General features: G+C 44.7%; 1 protein-coding gene across 1 annotated transcript in view; it reads left to right on the top strand.

Annotated features, from left to right (window-relative positions):
- LOC110000660 (nidogen-1-like) overlaps window positions 1-18,977 on the top strand; it is a 38,085-nt gene that overhangs the window by 3,640 nt on the left and 15,468 nt on the right. The window contains exons 2-9 of the mRNA XM_020655997.3: window positions 11,117-11,419; window positions 13,551-13,780; window positions 13,901-14,454; window positions 14,578-14,718; window positions 15,681-15,932; window positions 16,196-16,396; window positions 16,480-16,713; window positions 17,997-18,134. Of these exons, the coding sequence (XP_020511653.1) occupies window positions 11,117-11,419; window positions 13,551-13,780; window positions 13,901-14,454; window positions 14,578-14,718; window positions 15,681-15,932; window positions 16,196-16,396; window positions 16,480-16,713; window positions 17,997-18,134 (2,053 nt within the window). The remainder of the gene's footprint in view (window positions 1-11,116; window positions 11,420-13,550; window positions 13,781-13,900; window positions 14,455-14,577; window positions 14,719-15,680; window positions 15,933-16,195; window positions 16,397-16,479; window positions 16,714-17,996; window positions 18,135-18,977) is intronic.

Below are 18,977 nucleotides of genomic sequence, written 5' to 3' on the forward strand. Positions count from 1 at the left end.
ATTTAAATTCAGCGAGCATGTCTCTGATTGGTGTGTTTGATAAGTGAATCATCTCGTCAGCCTCTCTCTCTCTCTGTTTGTGTTTGTTTACACCTGATAAGCTTTTCTATTGGCTCTTAATCACCTCGCACATATACAAAAAACAGATTCTTCCCTGCTCTCTTTGTTTGCCCTGCGGCCGTGTCTGCATCTTTGGTTTCAGATCCACATCAGTCCTGCAGGGTTCTTCTGACTGCAGTAAGTCTGACCAGCACACTTAAAAAAAAAAAACTCAGATGAAGCCGATGCTGAATTGTAAAATCCTGCAGTTCCTGGAGTGTCCACTAGAGGCTGGCTGCAGAAGCACAGGAAGTCACATACACACCCATTCTAAAAAGCCTGTTTTTACAGCAGAGATGAACATGTTTACAGCCTGGTTCAAAAAACCAAATAGGTGTGATTAGCTCATGTCTGGATGGACACACACTGTACGGGGGGTGAATGTTTTGATGACTCATCAGTTTTGATTTGATGAAGGATAAGAGTTATTCACAATAAGGCGTGTAGCTGACCTGATTGACAGGTGGGCGCGGTGTAACGGTTTGTCAGGAGGTTTAAAACCCGCCTCAGCTCCAGCTCTCAGCCTGTCGTTAGGTTGACTGAAAGTTAGACTGAGACAGCATTTCCAGCATGGAGACCGCCATCGATGGGACTCCAGCGCCCCCTGCAGGAACACTCAGACTTCGTACATTAATATTTATAGTCTGTGGTAACAAGATAAGTCCTACATTTTTGATCAGTAGACTCTCATTACTCGTCTTGAACTAAACTCTTGGTTTCAAAAAGTCTCAAAGTATCGTTTTGAAATCTTTGACAGCTTTATTTTGCATGCAGAGTTTTTTAACTTTAAAAACAACTTCAAGCTGTCGGATAAAGTTAGAGGAGCAGGAGTATAAATTGAAGTAGCAGAGGGAAAGTAGAAGAACCTTAAATCTGTCCTGTAGTTCCTCATTAGACACACTTATGTCAGAAAAGAGGCGGAGCTTACTGTTTGTCTGGAGGTGTTTGACTCTCTGTGAATCAGTGAACACAGGCTGGAATGTGAGTCAATTAAAGACCTTTCACCGGGCGGACACACACACACACACACACACACACACTGCATTCCTCAGGTCATGTGACAGCTAATCCAGATTGGAGCGTCCACATTTGGTTCTAAACTCTGACCAATAAGATGGGATCCTGTTTTTAGATAAAGGTTAATTATCTTTGGTTGGTGTAAGGAGTCAGAGTTGTTGTGTAACTTCGCTTTACAAAGTGGGCAATTTGGGCAGCTACCTGCCTCAGGCTTCAGCCCCCCTCCCCCCAAAGACCACCTGGGGGTAGATTATCTCCTCAGGTGGGTCATGTTTCGTAGGGCTTTCCTGTGACCAAATCCACTTTAAGACTTAAATGATTTTGTATCTGCACCTTTGAATATGTACCAACTGACTGATCCACGCAGAAAGTTTAACGTTGACGTCCTGTTGGTGTCTGTGTGACCTGGAGGTTGGGGGGGGGGGTGCATGTACAGAGATTTAAGGTGGTGGGGGGTCATGTCTGCAGACAATGGAGGCCCTACAAGGTTTATCCTGTGGCCCCTTTAAAGACTAATCCTGCCACATCTTTGAGTTTCATTCTGAGACGTTTCTCACAGATCCTGATGTGAAGCTTCTCACATTACCAATATGACGGCTGATATCTGAAAATGTAGAGCTGGGTTGAAAATAAAAAGTTTCTGCGTTGATGTTGGACCAGTTTCTTAAAGATAAAACTCATTAGTCAAACCAACTGGACTGTGGGGGTCAAACGTGCTTGGTCACGGTATGGATGGCCTAGTGTGAGTTAACACACCTTGATAATGCTGTTGGGGGTTGATTTACTCCTTCATGTAAACATCATTATCCAAACTGGCGTTCTGAGCATGCTCCACAGTTCCCTGACTTGGAAGTCAAACAGAAGTGTAAGCTGAAGGACCAACAGGGTGCACAGCCACCTATGCTCTCAGGTGTAGGAACATGCAATGAAAAAATAGTGAGGGGGTTGAATATATTGACCAGGTGTGGGGTAAAAAATTTATTCACTCGAATATCGGGATTTTTAAAAAATCGATTGGTTTTCCTGGGATCAATAATCGTGAAGTCGTATCTGTTTACAGACAAACAGCCGATGTGAGCTGAAAGAGAAAAATAGCAGACAGGGCATGCATTCAGGTTCTATCTCTGATCACCTGCAGAGCCTATGTCAGATGCAAGGACTGTAAATATTTAAGTACAAAGTCTGAGTGGCATCACCCGTCTGTTCCTGCAGGGGGCGCTGGAGTCCCATCGATGGCGGTCTCCATGCTGGAAATGCTGTCTCAGTCTAACTTTCAGTCAACCTAACGACAGGCTGAGAGCTGGAGCTGAGGCGGGTCTATTTGGTTTTTTGAACCAGGCTGTAAACATGTTCATCTCTGCTGTAAAAACAGGCTTTTTAGAATGGGTGTGCATGTGACTTCCTGTGCTTCTGCAGCCAGCCTCTAGTGGACACTCGAGGAACTGCAGGCATTTAAACTTCAGCATTGGCCACATTTTTCAGCACCGGAGGTTACCGATTGGTCGCCACTTGCTAGATTGTCCACGACAAACTTCACAGCGCTTCTCAGCTGAGCGGGGAAGAAATCAACGCATTAAATGTTAAATTCCGATTTGTTGTGTAGTTACCCCTAAGTAGGAAACGGTGAAATACATTTATATCCTCTCTAAAGTCTGCAAAACGCTTTACTTTGAAAAGTAATTTCCTCAAGTTGCTGGACACGGTGAAACATCAACACCTCGAGTGTTTCCTCTCTTTTGTCTCAGTCACTTCACCATTTGCCCCTCCTCTGTTAAAACAACAGGGCTGCAGACCACACAGCGCACTCGGGGTCTCTACAGGAAGCTGTTGGGACATGATGAACGTCTCGCTCCGGTCACCTCCAAGGTTTCAGGCGCTGCAGGCGGGACTTGTGTAACTCTGAGCGGATGTGTACATTAAATTTGTTGTTGGAGGATAAATCAGTGAAACAGCGTTCACCCCGGGTTGTGTTCACACACAGCACAGGAAATATACGGAGGCTCGCCGTCCTGTTGGTTTTACCCCACAAGCTGCAACGCTGTTTGGTCTCTCTTAACAATTTGGTCCACAGAGCGACCCCAATATCACGCTTTCCAGACAGTACAGGGGCCTGAAAGTTTAATAAAATGAGCCTTCTGTGGATTTGGTCGATAGGCTTCTGTGCAACCTCATTTTTAATAAAACCAACACGTTATCAAATGTAAACACAATCAGCTACACAAGAACTTGTGTAAAACAAAGTCTTAAATCAGCAACTTTTTAAATCAGGTTCTTTCTGATCTGACTAAGATCTACAGCTAGTGCTCAGTGTTGTGTTCAGTATTCTTTGGTCTGTGCTGTAGACACTTTATGGGTTTTAAATTGATTGCAACCCATGTGTGGAATAGCAATTTGAAAATGGTCAACAGATTAGTTTGATTGTCAGTTTCTGACAACATTACAGAAAGGATCCCTGCAGAGAGAGAACTTTTAATAAAAGCTGTTACATCACTCTCTACAAACACACCGCACTCCATTGATAAAAACTGTGATTTTACCAAACAGAACACAGGAGCTGCTGGTTACCTTTTTAATGATATCACAAGTAGCACAAATATGAAGTTGGATCTGAACCATTCCAAACACAAAATCTACACAATGCAGGTTGAAGGTCCAATCAGTGAGATGTGTAGTGAGTGAAATGATAAAGTGACCTTACTATCTGATCAGACATTAAGGAAACATGCTATGTTGAAGTGCTGGCTTCTCTGACAACAATGCAGCAGCCAGTATGTCCTCCTTCTAACTTTAGATTCTGCTCCTGAATGCTCTGGATTTGTTTGGACCAGAGAAGGTAGGCGGTTTTAAGGCGACCCCCCCCTACACGGCCGTTTTGGACGCCCCTCGGTTTTCCAGATATGAGAGCAGTTATCAGGTCAAACCAACAGGTGTTGCAGCGATGGAAGCGGTCAAGAGAAGTGGTTCAGATAGAAGTGATTGTAACCGACCTAAAAAGCCTCTGCATGTTTCTAATAAGCTCCACGAGCAGAAACGTGCTCAAACTAGGATCAATATTGGAGATGCTTTTGAAAAATGGAGAGAGGTTAGAACACAGAAAGGTTTACAGACCCATGCAGAGCTGGATAAACACTGAAGCTTCAGAGTCCACCACATGGTGACCTGTGTGAGCATGGACTCTAGAGAGGAGGGGGGGGGAGACAGCTCTCTCTAATGTTTTGAATTTAAACTGCAGTACACATTTTAAACACTAGGGGTCACAGTTACATATTACTTCTTTAATACAAGCATCTAATTTTTCGGAGGTACAACAATAATGAAAGTTGACTTTCTGCCTCCCGTGAGGAGGAGTCTCTCTATCTTTCTTTCATCTTTGGGATCGTCGATGTAGATTTTTCAGAAAAAAATGTGGGACTGACAGCTGTCATTGTTCAGGCTCCTCTGTGGGATTTTCCCACAGAGTGAAGCTTTAATTGGTTGCCTTGAGTCTTCAGTCCATAAGGGACCCACCCCCCTCTTTTAAGTGCCTCCAACAGCCCCCCAAAGTAAGTGGCATCCTGTTGCTCTGTGCCTGCTCAGTAATTATCAGAACTACAGAAATACTCCTCAAGCTTTTCCCTCTTGTATCTAAAGTGACGTCAGTTTTGGAAACGCAGCCGAGCCGATTGTAACATTAAATCCTCTGGCTCGTCTCCAGCTGAAGCTTCTGCTGCTGCTGCAGAGTTTTTTTTTTCTTCCGGTCGTCCTCAGCAGGAAGCGGAGAGTCCTCTCAGGGTTGGCACATCTGGAATGTATAGATTCAAGACATCTGTCCTCCAAAACCAGATGGCAGCGCTCAGGGTGTTTCCTCCCCGAACGTTCTCACACTGATAACGATGATCTCAGGGGTCGGACATGTGTGATGCAAGAGCCCCGCTGCTGCTGCTGCTGCTGCTGCAGGTCCTCAGACAGAACATGTATTATTACACAAATATGCAGCAGGGAACACGTAGACCTCACAAAACCTCCACTGTACTTCAGACTGTTCCTGCACACAAGAGGAGGAAGGACGCACAGGCAAAATTCATTTGACTTCTGAGTTTAGAGTCAAAGAAAGAAAGAAAAACGGCAAGCGCTCAGAAAGAAGACGGTGGCTGTCCCGCGTCTGAAAGCTTTTTGCTAACCGCCATTAGATAACAAAAGAAGAAGAATGCATCAGAGTCAATAAAAAGCTAGATAAAGACATCATTGTTCAAAGCATAAAGTGTTTGATAACATGTTTAAGTCTCCGTCGAACTGTTCTTCAGATTCAAATCAATAAAAAACATGCAAAAATATATATATATGTTTAGATTTCTGTCTGTAAAATAAGGTGTCATCTGCATACGGTTTGATATGTTCGGAGGTTTCACAACTGTAGCGCGAGAGACTGTAGAGATGCAAAGAAACTTATTTAGAATTTCTTAACTTAAGGAACAATATAATTTACTTAAAAATCCTATAGAAGATAGTTTTGTACTTCTTAAGTTTAAGTAACCAAGACGGCATTGCTAAATCTGTTAGCCCATTAATTGCAATTTCCATTATGTGTTGGCATCAAACTAAATACAACTAAGATGTACATCCCAGTCCGCCCATCACTGGCAATAACTCCAGTGATGTTGGAATAGTAATTTTATTGCATATTATAACAAAAAAAGGGAAGAACTCTCGGTCGGTCTTCCGGGCACATCCAACTCGGAGGAGACCCGGGTAGACCCTCGCTGGAGGGATTATATTACTCATACACACACACGGCGCTGCCCTCCCCGGCTGGCTCAGCTGATCCCATCTCTCCTCTGTAACGCCTTAGTTACGATCTCTGAAGGGGGGGTCACTTTGTCCCCCCATTACATCGCTGCGACATTCAGATGAAGGCGAACATCGCAGCCTGAAACGGCGGTCTGAACACGGCTACAGATGCGTCAGTATAAATTCAGGATTAATTTTAACGGAGACAAAATTCTTGATTTCGTTTACAGCGCTCATCTGTAATTAATCGACCTCGTCAACATAGAGACGCAACAGTTCAAGAGCAAGATGTAATCTGTAATCCAGTTTGAATCAAACCTCTGCTGGGATCAAGAGGATCCTGAAATCAAAGTCCTCTTAAACTTATTCTCAGACGCTTAAACACACACTGGATTACCCCATGTTATCTGATTTTTAGGTATTCTTTTTCTTTTGAACAACCTGCTCTCAGAATTTCATCCAATCTGACGGCTTTAATCTCATCAGATTATTTTTTTAAAGAAACGGTCCCGGCAGATAAAAAACAACAAACATATGATGTTACCACAAAGAGAAGCGTAATCGTCGACCCGAGCAGAGGAGATGCAGGTCTGTCACAGATCTTAAAAGCATTCTGCAGCAGATTTCAAAGGTCAGAGCTGCAAACAGGAAGAGAAGTAAATACGAGAGATGAGAGAGGAGATGAAATAGGAGGAGCGGCGTCTTGCTTGGCTGACTCTGCAGAGACTTCCTCCAGAGAGACGCATGAATGACAGCAGCAGCATGAGGGCGAGAGGCCGGACGCTCCCAGCAGGTTTTCTGACTTTAGAGGAGACGCCTGCAGAGATGAAGACCCTCCAGCTTCAACCGCAGAGCACACAGGGGGTCTATTGTCTGAGCAGAACGAGCTAACGGCCAACGACTCCCCCCTTCAAACTCAAGTGGTCATCCTTCTTCCTCACATGCACCAAACTCCTGAAAGATTCCTGAATCCCGACATTCAAACAACCAAATTTTTTACTCGAACTTTACCCAGAATTTTTCCTGCCAGCCTTTTAGTAAATTTCCTGGGTGAGATCAGGGTGATGTGAGAACTCAGCGAGGAATATTAAGAATATTTAACACAAGCGAGAGTATGGGGGTGATGATGTTTGTATCCTGCGACCGGCGATCTTCATGCACATAGTTTGGCTGCTTTGTTATCTTCGCCTGTTGTTCTCTTCTGCTCTTTTGTTGATACCGTAAATACGGCAAATTACCGTTACGCATTGATATCAAGGTGTTGATATTACGCCATCACTGATTTAAGATGTGATGCAACTGTGCCTAGTTAGGAAGTACGTCTGAAAAGGGCCTTTTATCCCTCGATGGCTGTCTCAGTCTAAATCCACATCGTGTTTCTGCGGTGAGAAAGCACAGCAGGAGCTTCACATACACACACTGTCAGACGTGCACACACACACAGCGCTGCTCCTCCTGGTGGCTCTGCTAAAACTGCCTCTGTTACGACCTCTGAAGACAGTACAGAGGGGGGATGACTTTGTCCCCCCATCATGCCTCCATGGCTTTCAGATTGAATTTGAACGACACAGAGGTGTAAGTATGGCGGCTTGAAACAGCGGTCTGATCAGGTCCTGAAGAGGAGGAGGTTTCATCTGTGTGTGGGGACGTCTCTGCACTGAACAGCTGTCTCGTTTCTACCGGCTGACGGCAGAAGTTCTCATGCTGAGATAACGTTGAGTAACTGTAACATATACAGTTTATGTCCGAAGCTGCTGATGTGTTCCAGGCACGAGGCCAAACGTCTGTTCTGCTCACCCCCTTCCCCCCTCCCCCACCCTCAGATAACTGCATGTTTAACAAATATAGACGATAAAGCTCAGAGTAACTTTGTGTTTTACCCAGATTGCACATATATGGACATCTTTTGGTGTCTTCATAAGTACAAACAGTTCTGGAGTCGCAGCAGTGAACCAGGCTGTCATGGCTGCAAAGTGCATCCTCTCAAAGTCGTTCTTTTTGTCCCTGACAGGCTCACGTTGTTATTCCAAGTGTCTGACAACATTACAGAAAGGATCCCTGCAGAGACAGAGGAAGATGCTTTTTTTTAAAACCACAAACAGCTGTTACATCTCTCTCTGCAAACACACCCGACTCCACTGACAAAAAGAGGGATTTAAGCTACAGGAACACGGGAGCTGCTCGTCTACTTCTGAATCAATCCGTTTGTTTGTTTGTTACCCAAATGCTTTGTTGGATTCAAATTAACCCTTTCAAACACTGGTTCTCAACTGGTCTAGTCTAAGCACACCACCAAGTCCTTGATGAAAATTGTGACCCAAATTTCTGATATTTTTCAGATTTATTGCAATTCAGACCCAATGTAGTACGAAACGTGAAGGAACAAAACCAACATGTTTTAAGAGCGCTTCATAGAGTTTTTGACACTTTTTTTTCTTCCCCCAGTCACATGTTTGCAAACCACTTAAAACAGCACAGCGACCCACTTTTGGGTCCCAACCCACCAGTTGACAACCACTGCTTTAAAACACATTGAGGTCGAGGTAGACCAGCAGTTCTCGTATTCTGCCTTGTCAAATTGCTGTTTTTATCGATGGAGTCTGGTGGCTTTGAAGAAAGCGACGTAATGGCGGCCCAGGGCTGAAAAAAAAAGGGCATCTCAACAAACGGTTTCATTTCCAACACAATAAATACGATACTCAGAGAGAAGGAGTTGCTGGTTTACCGCTCGGCCTGATTTGTTAGTTTTTGTTACAAAATGTGTTGAATTGAAACTCTAAAATTACACAACTGATCGAGGCTACGCTTTACGTGTTTATCTCCTCATCAGAGACATCGCACACACACGACACCATCAGAGTCTGCAGCCTGAGCGTGTGTGTGTGTGTGTTTACTGTCTTGGCGTGGTCGTGGCGGCGGCCCTCCTGTATAAGACACAGCCTGACTGAAGCAGAGGTCGTGGGTGTCGGCTGCATGGCATCAACCTTTCACATTAATGAGATCACAATCAGCTTCTTATCAGCTCTTTTGTGCTTTTCACACCGACACTCGACTCCTCTTCGTTAAATCTTAAGGTGTCAACAAACATCGTCCTGGTGAGCGTGACTCAACATTTGGTCGTCTGTCCGACTCTTTAGTACTGACAACAACAGTCTACATTATTAAGTTCTCCGATGTGAGGTTGTGTTTGTTTTAAGGCATCGTCTGATTTTCTTCATGATTCAAATGAAGCCAGAGATTAAACGACTTCCAGCCAACACTTCCTTTTCTGTTTTTTAAACAGTATAACTTAGTCCTTGAGGAGAAGAAAACAACTATTAAAATGTTTGTTGTTAAAATGTCGATCATTTCTGATGCTTATAGGCACGGTTTACTGGGCAAGGATTTCATCACGAGATGGAAACCTTTTATTGCATTTTGGTTTGATGATTGTGTACATGACAATGGTGTTTTTGGGTTCCTGAAAACTTTTTGAAACAACAACGACGATCTTTCTACAAATGGAGACCGTACACTCATGCTCATCAGGCTACCTGGAGCCGTTCAGTGTCCTGCCTCAGGTGCAGAGGAAACACTTCCTGCTCCCAGTTCATGGTGTTCTGGACTCAAAACGGTCACTGCGCTGTTTGTTCCATTCGCCGTGAGGGGGATTTGAGTTAATGAGGTTAAAAAGATCCCTTTCTTCCGAGTGAATGGGAAGTTATTGTGAGGAATTCCTGTGGGCTGACAAGGCGAGTCGAGCTGCACAGAAGAGTGGAGTTGTGGGAGAATCTTTAACTGGTTTTTACTGGATCTGCTCCAGTCTGGACTTAACGACCAACCCTCCTCACTCAGATATCAAGACTCTTTTTTTTTTTTTTTTTTAAACAAACAAATCATATCTTCATTCTCATCTTCTCCTTCCTCTTTTTAACTTTTTCCCTTCATGGTCACGGCTCATTGCTCGTCCAAAGGGGGCCCTCGTATAAATGAACCCGGTACCTGATAATCCAGTCAAACTACGGGAGCTCAAACTGACCAAAAGAGATACAACTCTTGGGTTTACTTTTCCTATTTTCAATTTGCTTTCCATAAAAGTTACTAAACATATAGTCATGAGCTTGAACGAGCCTCTCTCTCTCTTTGTGACAGCGCTCTAATCTTTGGTTAATAACTTAACCCCGGGAGGACCACAGACATCCGCTGAAGCTGAGGATCCTTTTTTATCCCTTGTGAATCTGTCGAGATTGTTGTTCGTATAATCCTTCTTTAATTAATTCTAAATAAAAACCATAACAATCAGAAACTCTTGTCTTATTGCAACAACATTTCTTCCCTTTGGACTTTTGGAATAATTTGATCAGTCTTAAAAACAGAAGCAGTGATTCACTGATTTGATCTTAATTGACCTAACACTATATTAGCTCGAGCAATACTAGTGACCTTTATGTTTGATAGATTTTAAGAATATGAAACATTTGAATAAACATCACAAAAAGCAAAGTAATGAAATGTCGGCTAAGGTTGTCTAAATGTTCCAAACTTTGTGACTTTTCCAAACCAGGGGTCATAAAACGATAAAATCTCTCTAGTACTGAAAAAGGTCACATATTCTGTAAAATCCTCTTCAACTTGTTCCTCTAACACTAACATTTGTCTCTAGTCTGTCTACAAACCCTCAAATGATGAGAAAAGTCCATCCTCTCCGTCTTTAGCCTGCTCCACTTTTCAGAAAATGTGTGCTCAAACAGGCCGTTTGGAGATTTTCCCTTCATGACATCACAAAGGGCAGTAGCCCCTCCCCCAGGTGGGTGACACTCCCACAGCTAGGTGTTTGTTCTGCCCTCTGAGTCTGCCTTAAACAATAGGACATGGAGCGAGAAAGCACCAAGTACACCCAAGCCCTTCCAGAGAGGGGGCGTGGTCAGACTCAGCTCATTTACATATTTAACTGAAGAAGAAGAGGAGGATATGTCACCTTTAATGAAAAACACACATCTATTTTATAAGACATTCAAAACATTTTAGATTTAAATAGTTAACTCAAATATTAAGGTCTTATGTGGTACCAAACATTGAGATTAGATTCTGAGTCGCTATTCTGGATTCGGTCTAATAATAAAAGTAATGCCAGTTGTGCTGAAAGATAAAAAAATCATCATTTGGAGTTATTGGACGTCCATTTGTGATTCTCAGGACGGTTATTCTGGTCTTGATCCATCATTAACAAACACTCATCTACCTTCTGCTCCAGATTAACACGAATGGGTTTGTGTCCATGGTCGACCCTCCGGCTGAGGAGGAGTACCTGGGGAAGATGCCCGCCAGTTTCAAAATGATGGCCGCCTTGCTGGGCGACCTGGACAACAGTGACGGACAGGGGAGGGTCTACTACAGGACGGACATCAGCCCGGACGTGCTGAATCAAGCCGCCGAACACATCAGACAAGCTTTCCCCAGAGACAACGGAGTGGACCCCAGCAGCACCTTCATTGTCACCTGGGAGAACATGGCCGCCAGAGGGACGTCTGGACGAGGGGACGGACTGGACGCGAAGGTAAGAGACGACTCCGGTTTTAAAGAAGCATATTTCATATCTCAGATCTGCACTGAAGACTGTTGAGGAGAAAACTAACATCTGTATGAGTTCTTTGTATGGTGGCAACAAAAGTTCAAAAGTGCAGAAGACAATGTTTTTGTTCTCAAAGTGTTTGAGGCCACAGGCTGCAGATTTAATGTCAGGGAATCTGCATCTAATTACCCCCGCTGGATGCTAAAATAGACCCAGACACGCCTCGTCTGCTCCTGATAAGAACAGAACAAAGATACAGAGCTAAAGCATGTAAACCTGAATAGTGTTCCTTTGTGATGGATTTTGCCAATTTTTGAGCGTGTCTTGCTGCTCAGAAAGGAACTACAAAATGTTTAAATTGCATCAGTAAAGAATGTTTTAGGTGGGGAAGTTTCCTCCTGTTCCTGTTGGAGGCTCATTACGCCGACATCAATCCTTAAACGCCTCCGTTTGCTTACTCAAACATGAGAAGTAGTTTAGGATAAAGTATCAAATGTATCTTATTTTGTTTTCTTTGGATGAACATCATGAGAGAGTTATGTAATGGACAGAAAGAACACAGCAGTAAAGCCCCTCATTCAGGACATTTCTGTCTCATTGCACCTCATTTTTCATAATGTATATATTCTGCAGCCGGTCATGCTATGGTTTCCCCTCCCTGCAGTTTACATAACTCTGACTCTTAGTCCATATGTGTTCTGTGTCCTCTTTATTGATTCCTTAAATGGGATTGGAACTATTTGAAATGTGCACATTGGTAGAAATCCTGCAATTAATTGTACAGCCTGCCATATCATAAATACCCTGCTCATGTGCAACTCAAGGACGTAAGATGGTTTGTGTGTTAGCTTCTAAATTGGCTACTAGCTGCCAAAGATGGTTACTAGCTTGCTGCAACGAACGACTTTATTCTACATCCTTGAATTAGCTGGACATCAGTTAATCAGTTGGTGGCTTACAAGCACTCCCAGTCTATAAATCCACCAGAGTGGCTACTGGCTTGGCTCGTCATTGGTTTTTGAGGCCGGTAAGTAGCATGCCAAGGCTATCAACATGTAGCATTGAAGTAGAGCCTGTTATATCAGCACTGCTGCGCCCATGTGCAACTCTTAACAGATCACTAGCTGGCTCGGTGTGGATGTAGCCTCTGCTGACCCCTGAGTGGTCTGACATTTGACCTTTATCCTGTGTAATAAGAAGCCAGCCTTTTGAGGTATTTGTTGGCCATTAAAGGCTAGCTTATCATTAACCGTGGTGACTGCTTGGAGCTCTGCAAGAGCACCCTCATACTCTGAAAAAAAACAGGGCATTCTTGAATTTAAGCTGGTGGCAAGTAGGGTAAATTATGCAGCTAATTACGAACATGCAACATATCAATAAGACTGCTTTAAAGTTCTTCTGATAAACAGCTTTGATCAGTCGGTCCACTAAACTGAGAGTAATACCCAAAGAAGCTGCATGGCCTCTAACCTCTTAAAGTTAAAGGTGGAGTCGTTTCAGCTTTTAAACACAACATTCAAACTGTGCCCCTCCTCCTGCGCTCATCACCCCCAGAAGCTCACACTCACTGCAGGACACTGTAGTGTGTACATTTACTGCTTGTACCTACACTGCTAGCTGTCGCATGCTAGCACAAGCTAACCGCCGGTGTTTGTCACCTGCCTGTCCAACAGGAAGTAGACCAACTCCACGTCCACGGGTAAAAGCCAACACAAGGTTCACCCTCATTTCAGAACGAGCTTTATCCGCTTGGTGTTTCTCCTCACTCTGATTATATTTTCTCTTCTTTGCTGCTACGTCCACGTCCGTTGTATCGCAGCCAATCACTGAACAGTATCCACTCCTAAACTCACCTGCTGCGCCGTCATTGGCTGGGGGAAATACACTCCCTGCCCAGAAACAACCAAAACAAATAAGAACAGTAAATTCCAGTCAGAGAGGACAGGGTCTCACTTTGAAGACTTTTTGCAATTATTGAAAACGTTCACCATTTGTAACAAGTTCTAGGAAGTTAATAGACTTTTGCCTCCGTGTAAATGCGATTGGCTTTTTAAGAATCATTCAAATAACTAAGAAAATACATTACATACAATACATTTTTCCTTTATCCTTTCAGAGAAACACTTTCCAGCTGGTTGTGGTGTCCATGGAGTCGTCTTCCTGCACTATCCTCCTCTACCCCAGACACCACCTGCAGTTCCTCTCCACCTCAGTAGGGGGCGAGAGTAAGCTGCTAGAGGCTGGCTTCAATGAAGGCCTCGTGACTGGATGGTTCTGGAAAACCAAACAGGGAGATTACTTCCAGATCACCACCGAAGAAGAGAGCTCCATCAGGGATCTCACAGAGTAAGAATCTGGTGTCATTATTTTACATCAGCTATGAAAGAGTTTATACTTTTACTTTAAAGCAAGCGTAACATTTCTTTTTAACGAGTCAGATTTTCCCTCTTTCCTTTACCCAACCAGGAAGACGACCTCGGGACAGTTCGGAGTCTGGGTGTACGAGATTGGCTCCTCTCCAATCTTTTTATCCATCACTCCTGGAATGGTCTCCGGCCCGCCTGAGGATGAGGACGCCATCCCACCTGCTGGAACCGAGCTGCCAAGGCAACACGCCGGGGACTACTCAACCTACAGACCTGAGAACCGACCCAGATACCCAGAATTAGAGGTCACCACGCCCGGGTACATCGAATCGGAGACAGAAGAGCCAGATTACGGAGAACCAGACCAGTACGAGCCAGAATACGCCGTTTCTGAATCTGTCACACCAGCATTCATCAACCCTGAGAGGGCTCAACCGAGGTACCCCGGCCAAACTGAGCCAAGACACCCCGACCAAACCAAGATTGGATACCCCGATCATAGATACACACCAGTCCAGCCCAGATACCCTGACCCTGTTCCAGCCGAACCAAGATACACCAACCCAGAACCAGTCCAACCAGTACCACCATATTCCCGGTCCCACCAGCCCCAGATCGTCGTGGTAGATGAAGACGAAGATCTGAACGTTAATGGTAAATAGGAAATTATTAAACTATTCACAGATTGGAGTCTAGCTTGTTCCTCAAGTTTTGAAGTGGTATTTCCTTTGACCTCATGCTGATAGGTTCTTCCTGTGGCTGTTTTTTCTCTTACAGTATTTGCGTACAATTTGGAGACATGTGCACACAACAGGCACAAGTGCTCGGCCTTTGCTGACTGTCGGGATTACAGCAACGGGTACTGCTGCCACTGTCGCCCTGGCTTTTACGGCAACGGGAAAGACTGTGTTGCTGAAGGTGAGAACCATTTCTCATGTTACTCAAACTCTTCGAGTTCCGATGCTAGGTTTCTTAAAATGTAATTAACGGACACAACAGGGGTAAAGACAGATCTAGCTATAGACTGTAGTAAACAAGGAAGTAGTATCGTCACCCAGTAAATCCTGAAGTGAAGTTTTGAAGACCAACGATTGCGGTCGCCATCTTGGAAACCGTCACCGTCTAGTAACAGACAAGAGCCACAAGGCATCCGTCTGGAAACCTTATAAGCCACGTCCCCTAATTATACAGAACCCTTAGCCCAATAAAATCAGAAGGGATGAGTAATAAAAAACAATTGCCCACGGTGTAATCGTTGTCTTGTGTTTAGCAGCTTTACCGGCTGCAGAAAGTCGTCCAACCCGATATCTCAGGTTTGTATACAAATGAATAAATAAATCCATCTGACCCCAAAATGTTGTCCCCTACCTTGCAGACCTTCAAGTTAGCCTCACAAGTTTGGAACCTTACAAACCTATCTCAGCTACTATGCAGCTGGTAAGCCAGGGTCTGTAGTCGTCATGGTAACAGTTGAATACACAAACACATACTCCACATGCTAACAGTTAGCTAACAACTGGCTGTAGACGCTAGCAGACTTATATATGCCCAAAATCCAGTCATATTACTGAACCTGGTCAGTCGACGTGGTTTTTGGGCTTCTCACAGCAGCTTCACCGCCCTCTGCTTGTCAACAAGTTCACGTCGTTGAAGGCGATGGAGGCGTAACCAAACCAAATTCCTACAAATTCCTACACATTGTTGCTTTAACTATGCTCTTCCCCTTCAGTTGACACTATTGAACTTGTAATCATGTGACGCTGAACATCACTGGATGTTAAAGGAAAATACTATAGTTTTAAAACCTTTGTTCCATTTCATCTTATTGTCTTAATGACTAAAAGTTTCAAAACGTTTTTAATTATGTCCTTAATTTCCAGGAAAACCACAGCGAATGAACGGAAAAGTGAATGGTCGAGTGTTTGTTGGGAACTCTGCTTTGCCAATCGAGCTCAATAACAACGACCTGCACTCGTACGTGGTCGCCAATGACGGACGAGCCTACGTGGCCATTAGCAACATCCCCAAGAGCCTGGGCCCATCCCTGCAGCTGCTGTCCTCGCTGGGCGGAGTCATCGGCTGGGCCTTCGCTCTGGAGCAGCCCGGCTACCAGAACGGCTTCAGTCTCGTTGGTGAGCGTTTTAGTCTTTGTTAAAAGTTGTGTCGGAAGCGTCTGTTCAGCTTCAAAGACGGTGACCAAATTCACATTGCAGCCATTTTTCTCTGAGGTCACACTCAAGGTGGGAGGCTTTAATGTAATGGGGGGGGGGGGGGGGGGGGTTGTCTGCTCTGAGATTGTAAAAATTAGATTTGAACATTCGCCTGTCATGGTGTGTGGTTAAACGTTGTGGAACCTCTCTCAGACACTCACATGTTTTCTCACACTCCCCTGAAGGCGGCGTGTTTACGAGACAGGCCGAGGTGATCTTCTATCCGGGGAACGAGCGTCTGAACATCAAGCAGCAGTTTAAAGGAATCGACGAGCACGACCACCTGGTGGTGAGCACCGAGCTGGAGGGTCGTCTGCCCGCCATCCCACTGGGATCCTCGGTCCAGATCAACCCGTACAAAGAGATCTACCAGTACGACCGAAACTGTAAGAACACGTTCTAATGGAGAACAGATAGATGAGGAAATGTAAAAGAACTCATGGTCATACTTGATGTCATTCTCTCTCAGTGATCACTTCCTCCTCAAACCGTGACTACACCATCTCCTCCCCCGACGGCTCCTCCCAGACCAGTAGCTACCAATGGCGTCAGACAGTCACCTTCGAGAGCTGCCAGCACGACGAGGCCACCAGGGAGGTGCCGTCCACCCAGCAGCTCAGCGTGGACCAGATCTTCGTGATGTTCGACACTGAAAATGACCTGATCCGCTACGCCATGAGCAACAAGATCGGCTCCGTCCACAGTGAGTGCTGACGTCTAACAAAGTTAGAATAAAATGCAAAATTTGATTTTTAAGAAGGTACCAAGAGAGAATTACCGTAATAAGCGTTAAACTGATTTTATGAAATACAGAAAGAAAAAAAAATCAAATATAGCGTTGTGTATGTTATCTTGAAATTCTAATATGTCGTTAATATGACCATAATGTTGAAAAACAATGTTGATGCAATCTCTGTTATTCCACGTGGCAAACTATTTAACTTAATCATTTTGATTAAAACAGATTCTTACATTATCGCAATGGGACGCTAAATCTGTTAGCCTGCTAATGGAAATTTCCTTCATGTGTTAGCATCAAGCTAACAAACTTAGATGTACAACTCGGTTCATCTGTGAGAAAACGAGTCCCTGGCATGGATTAGAATTTCATGATAATTTTTGACAGAACGTCGCTGGTACCCTAGTGGTAAGAGGCCTTGGTCCAGGACCCATGGCTCCTTTCCTCATTTCATCCAGCCCTGTGTCTTCAGGTTGATGAGAGTGTGTGTTCACACATCAGGAGAGCGACGGTTGACAACATGTCACACTTTGTTCACGGGGTCCTAAAAGAGACATCCGTGTCTCGTGGTCGTCTGTCAGGGTCACTCAGAGTAAAAAAGTGTGTGTTATTAATCAGAGGAATGCAGCGCAGCACGCCTCCGACAGTTTAGTGCCCCGGCCGGCAGTGTTTTGCAGTTGAACATCAGAGGAAGATAAACAGTAATCTGAGCCCGGCTGTATTTCCTCAGCTGCAATCAGAGAGGCTGTGATCGTGTTGGCAGGGAGTGAAGGTCAATGAGATACCATCATCCACTCCACAGCGGGGAGGGGAGGGGAGCGGGGGAGGGGCACCAGGAAGACCTTTTTGACTAGAAAGAGGGGGTTAAAGGTAAAAAGGGCAGGTGGGGGCTGTTGATGGGATGCTCCGGGGTTCGGTTACACAAACAAACATGAAAGCGGAACATCTGGGTCCGGGTTCCCGCGAGGAAAGCCTTCAAACTTGAGCTCCAACACCCAGCTGCATGATGGGAAAAAGACGACAACAGCCCTTCTCAGACTGCTCAACTGTCGATACGTCTCTGTACGTTCGTATTGATTCTGTGACGGCTTCACTGAAACCGCCAAATACAGTCGCCTTCAAAGAAAATGTGAACTATGACAAACATTCCACTCACACGACCAACTGAGGGATGAAATATGTGAAAAACACCATTCTCAAATGGAAGCTCTCTCTGTAACAGGTTGTTTTTTTAATGTCTCTCACAGGCAGCCTTCCAGAGCAGAACCCGTGTTTCACTGGCAGACACGGCTGTGACATCAACGCTGTGTGCAGGCCAGGTGAAGGCCTCCAGTTCACCTGTGAATGCACCACAGGATTCACTGGAGACGGACGCTACTGTCATGGTAACAACACCTCTGCACGCATTCATCTCAGCATGAAACTTTTGAAAGTCCGGAATTTTTCAATGGTGGAAATTGTTGAGTATAGGGCGGTCAGACAATTTAAAATTTTAACCGCAACATTTCAACAGTTAACGGCGATTAATCACATTTTGTAGCGCTTGTTTTGAAAAGCAAAGAAATTGGAAGGCAATCAATGTCGCCGCTCTCCTGTTTGAAACACGGATTTCCCTCTTCCCATGAAACGATCAACTTGTGCCCCAGCATGGATCTTCCGTCTTTGTTGTGATCCCTTCTGTGATGCCTTCCGATTTTTAGGGCATTTTCATTTTCATTCATTAGGCACGATGATATCTTACCGTTCCCCTCCCCCGCTGGTCTGCTTTCACATTAATAACATCGTTCCGTGCCTGATTACACTTGGCGTCTGCACTCAGTCTGATACAGCAGGGGGCAGTATGCACATAGTTGGTTTACATATCCAGCAAGCAGCAGAAAGAAGAAGTAACCATGGCAACCACTCGCAGACTGAGTCCATCCTGCTCACTGTGGATGTTTTTGTCATTTCTGAGACGCCAACAACGACCCTCTTCCTACTTCCACATCGACCATGCAGCTCAGAGGATGAAACATATGACGGTTTTTAAAGCGACAGGAGACGTTTAGAATGACGTCATATTGCGGTCCACTTCCTTGTTTGAGCACGGTGGCGTTCACATTTCCCGCAGACTGTACTAATGAATCGTGCCCGAGACCACCTCTTCAAGCGGACTCAGTACCCAAGTATGGTACGTTTGAGTTCACACTGAACCGGACTTTAGGCTCAAGCGTACTCAGATCCAGGTC

This window comes from Labrus bergylta, chromosome 1 (assembly GCF_963930695.1).
Source record: "Labrus bergylta chromosome 1, fLabBer1.1, whole genome shotgun sequence".
NCBI lineage: Eukaryota > Metazoa > Chordata > Actinopteri > Labriformes > Labridae > Labrus > Labrus bergylta.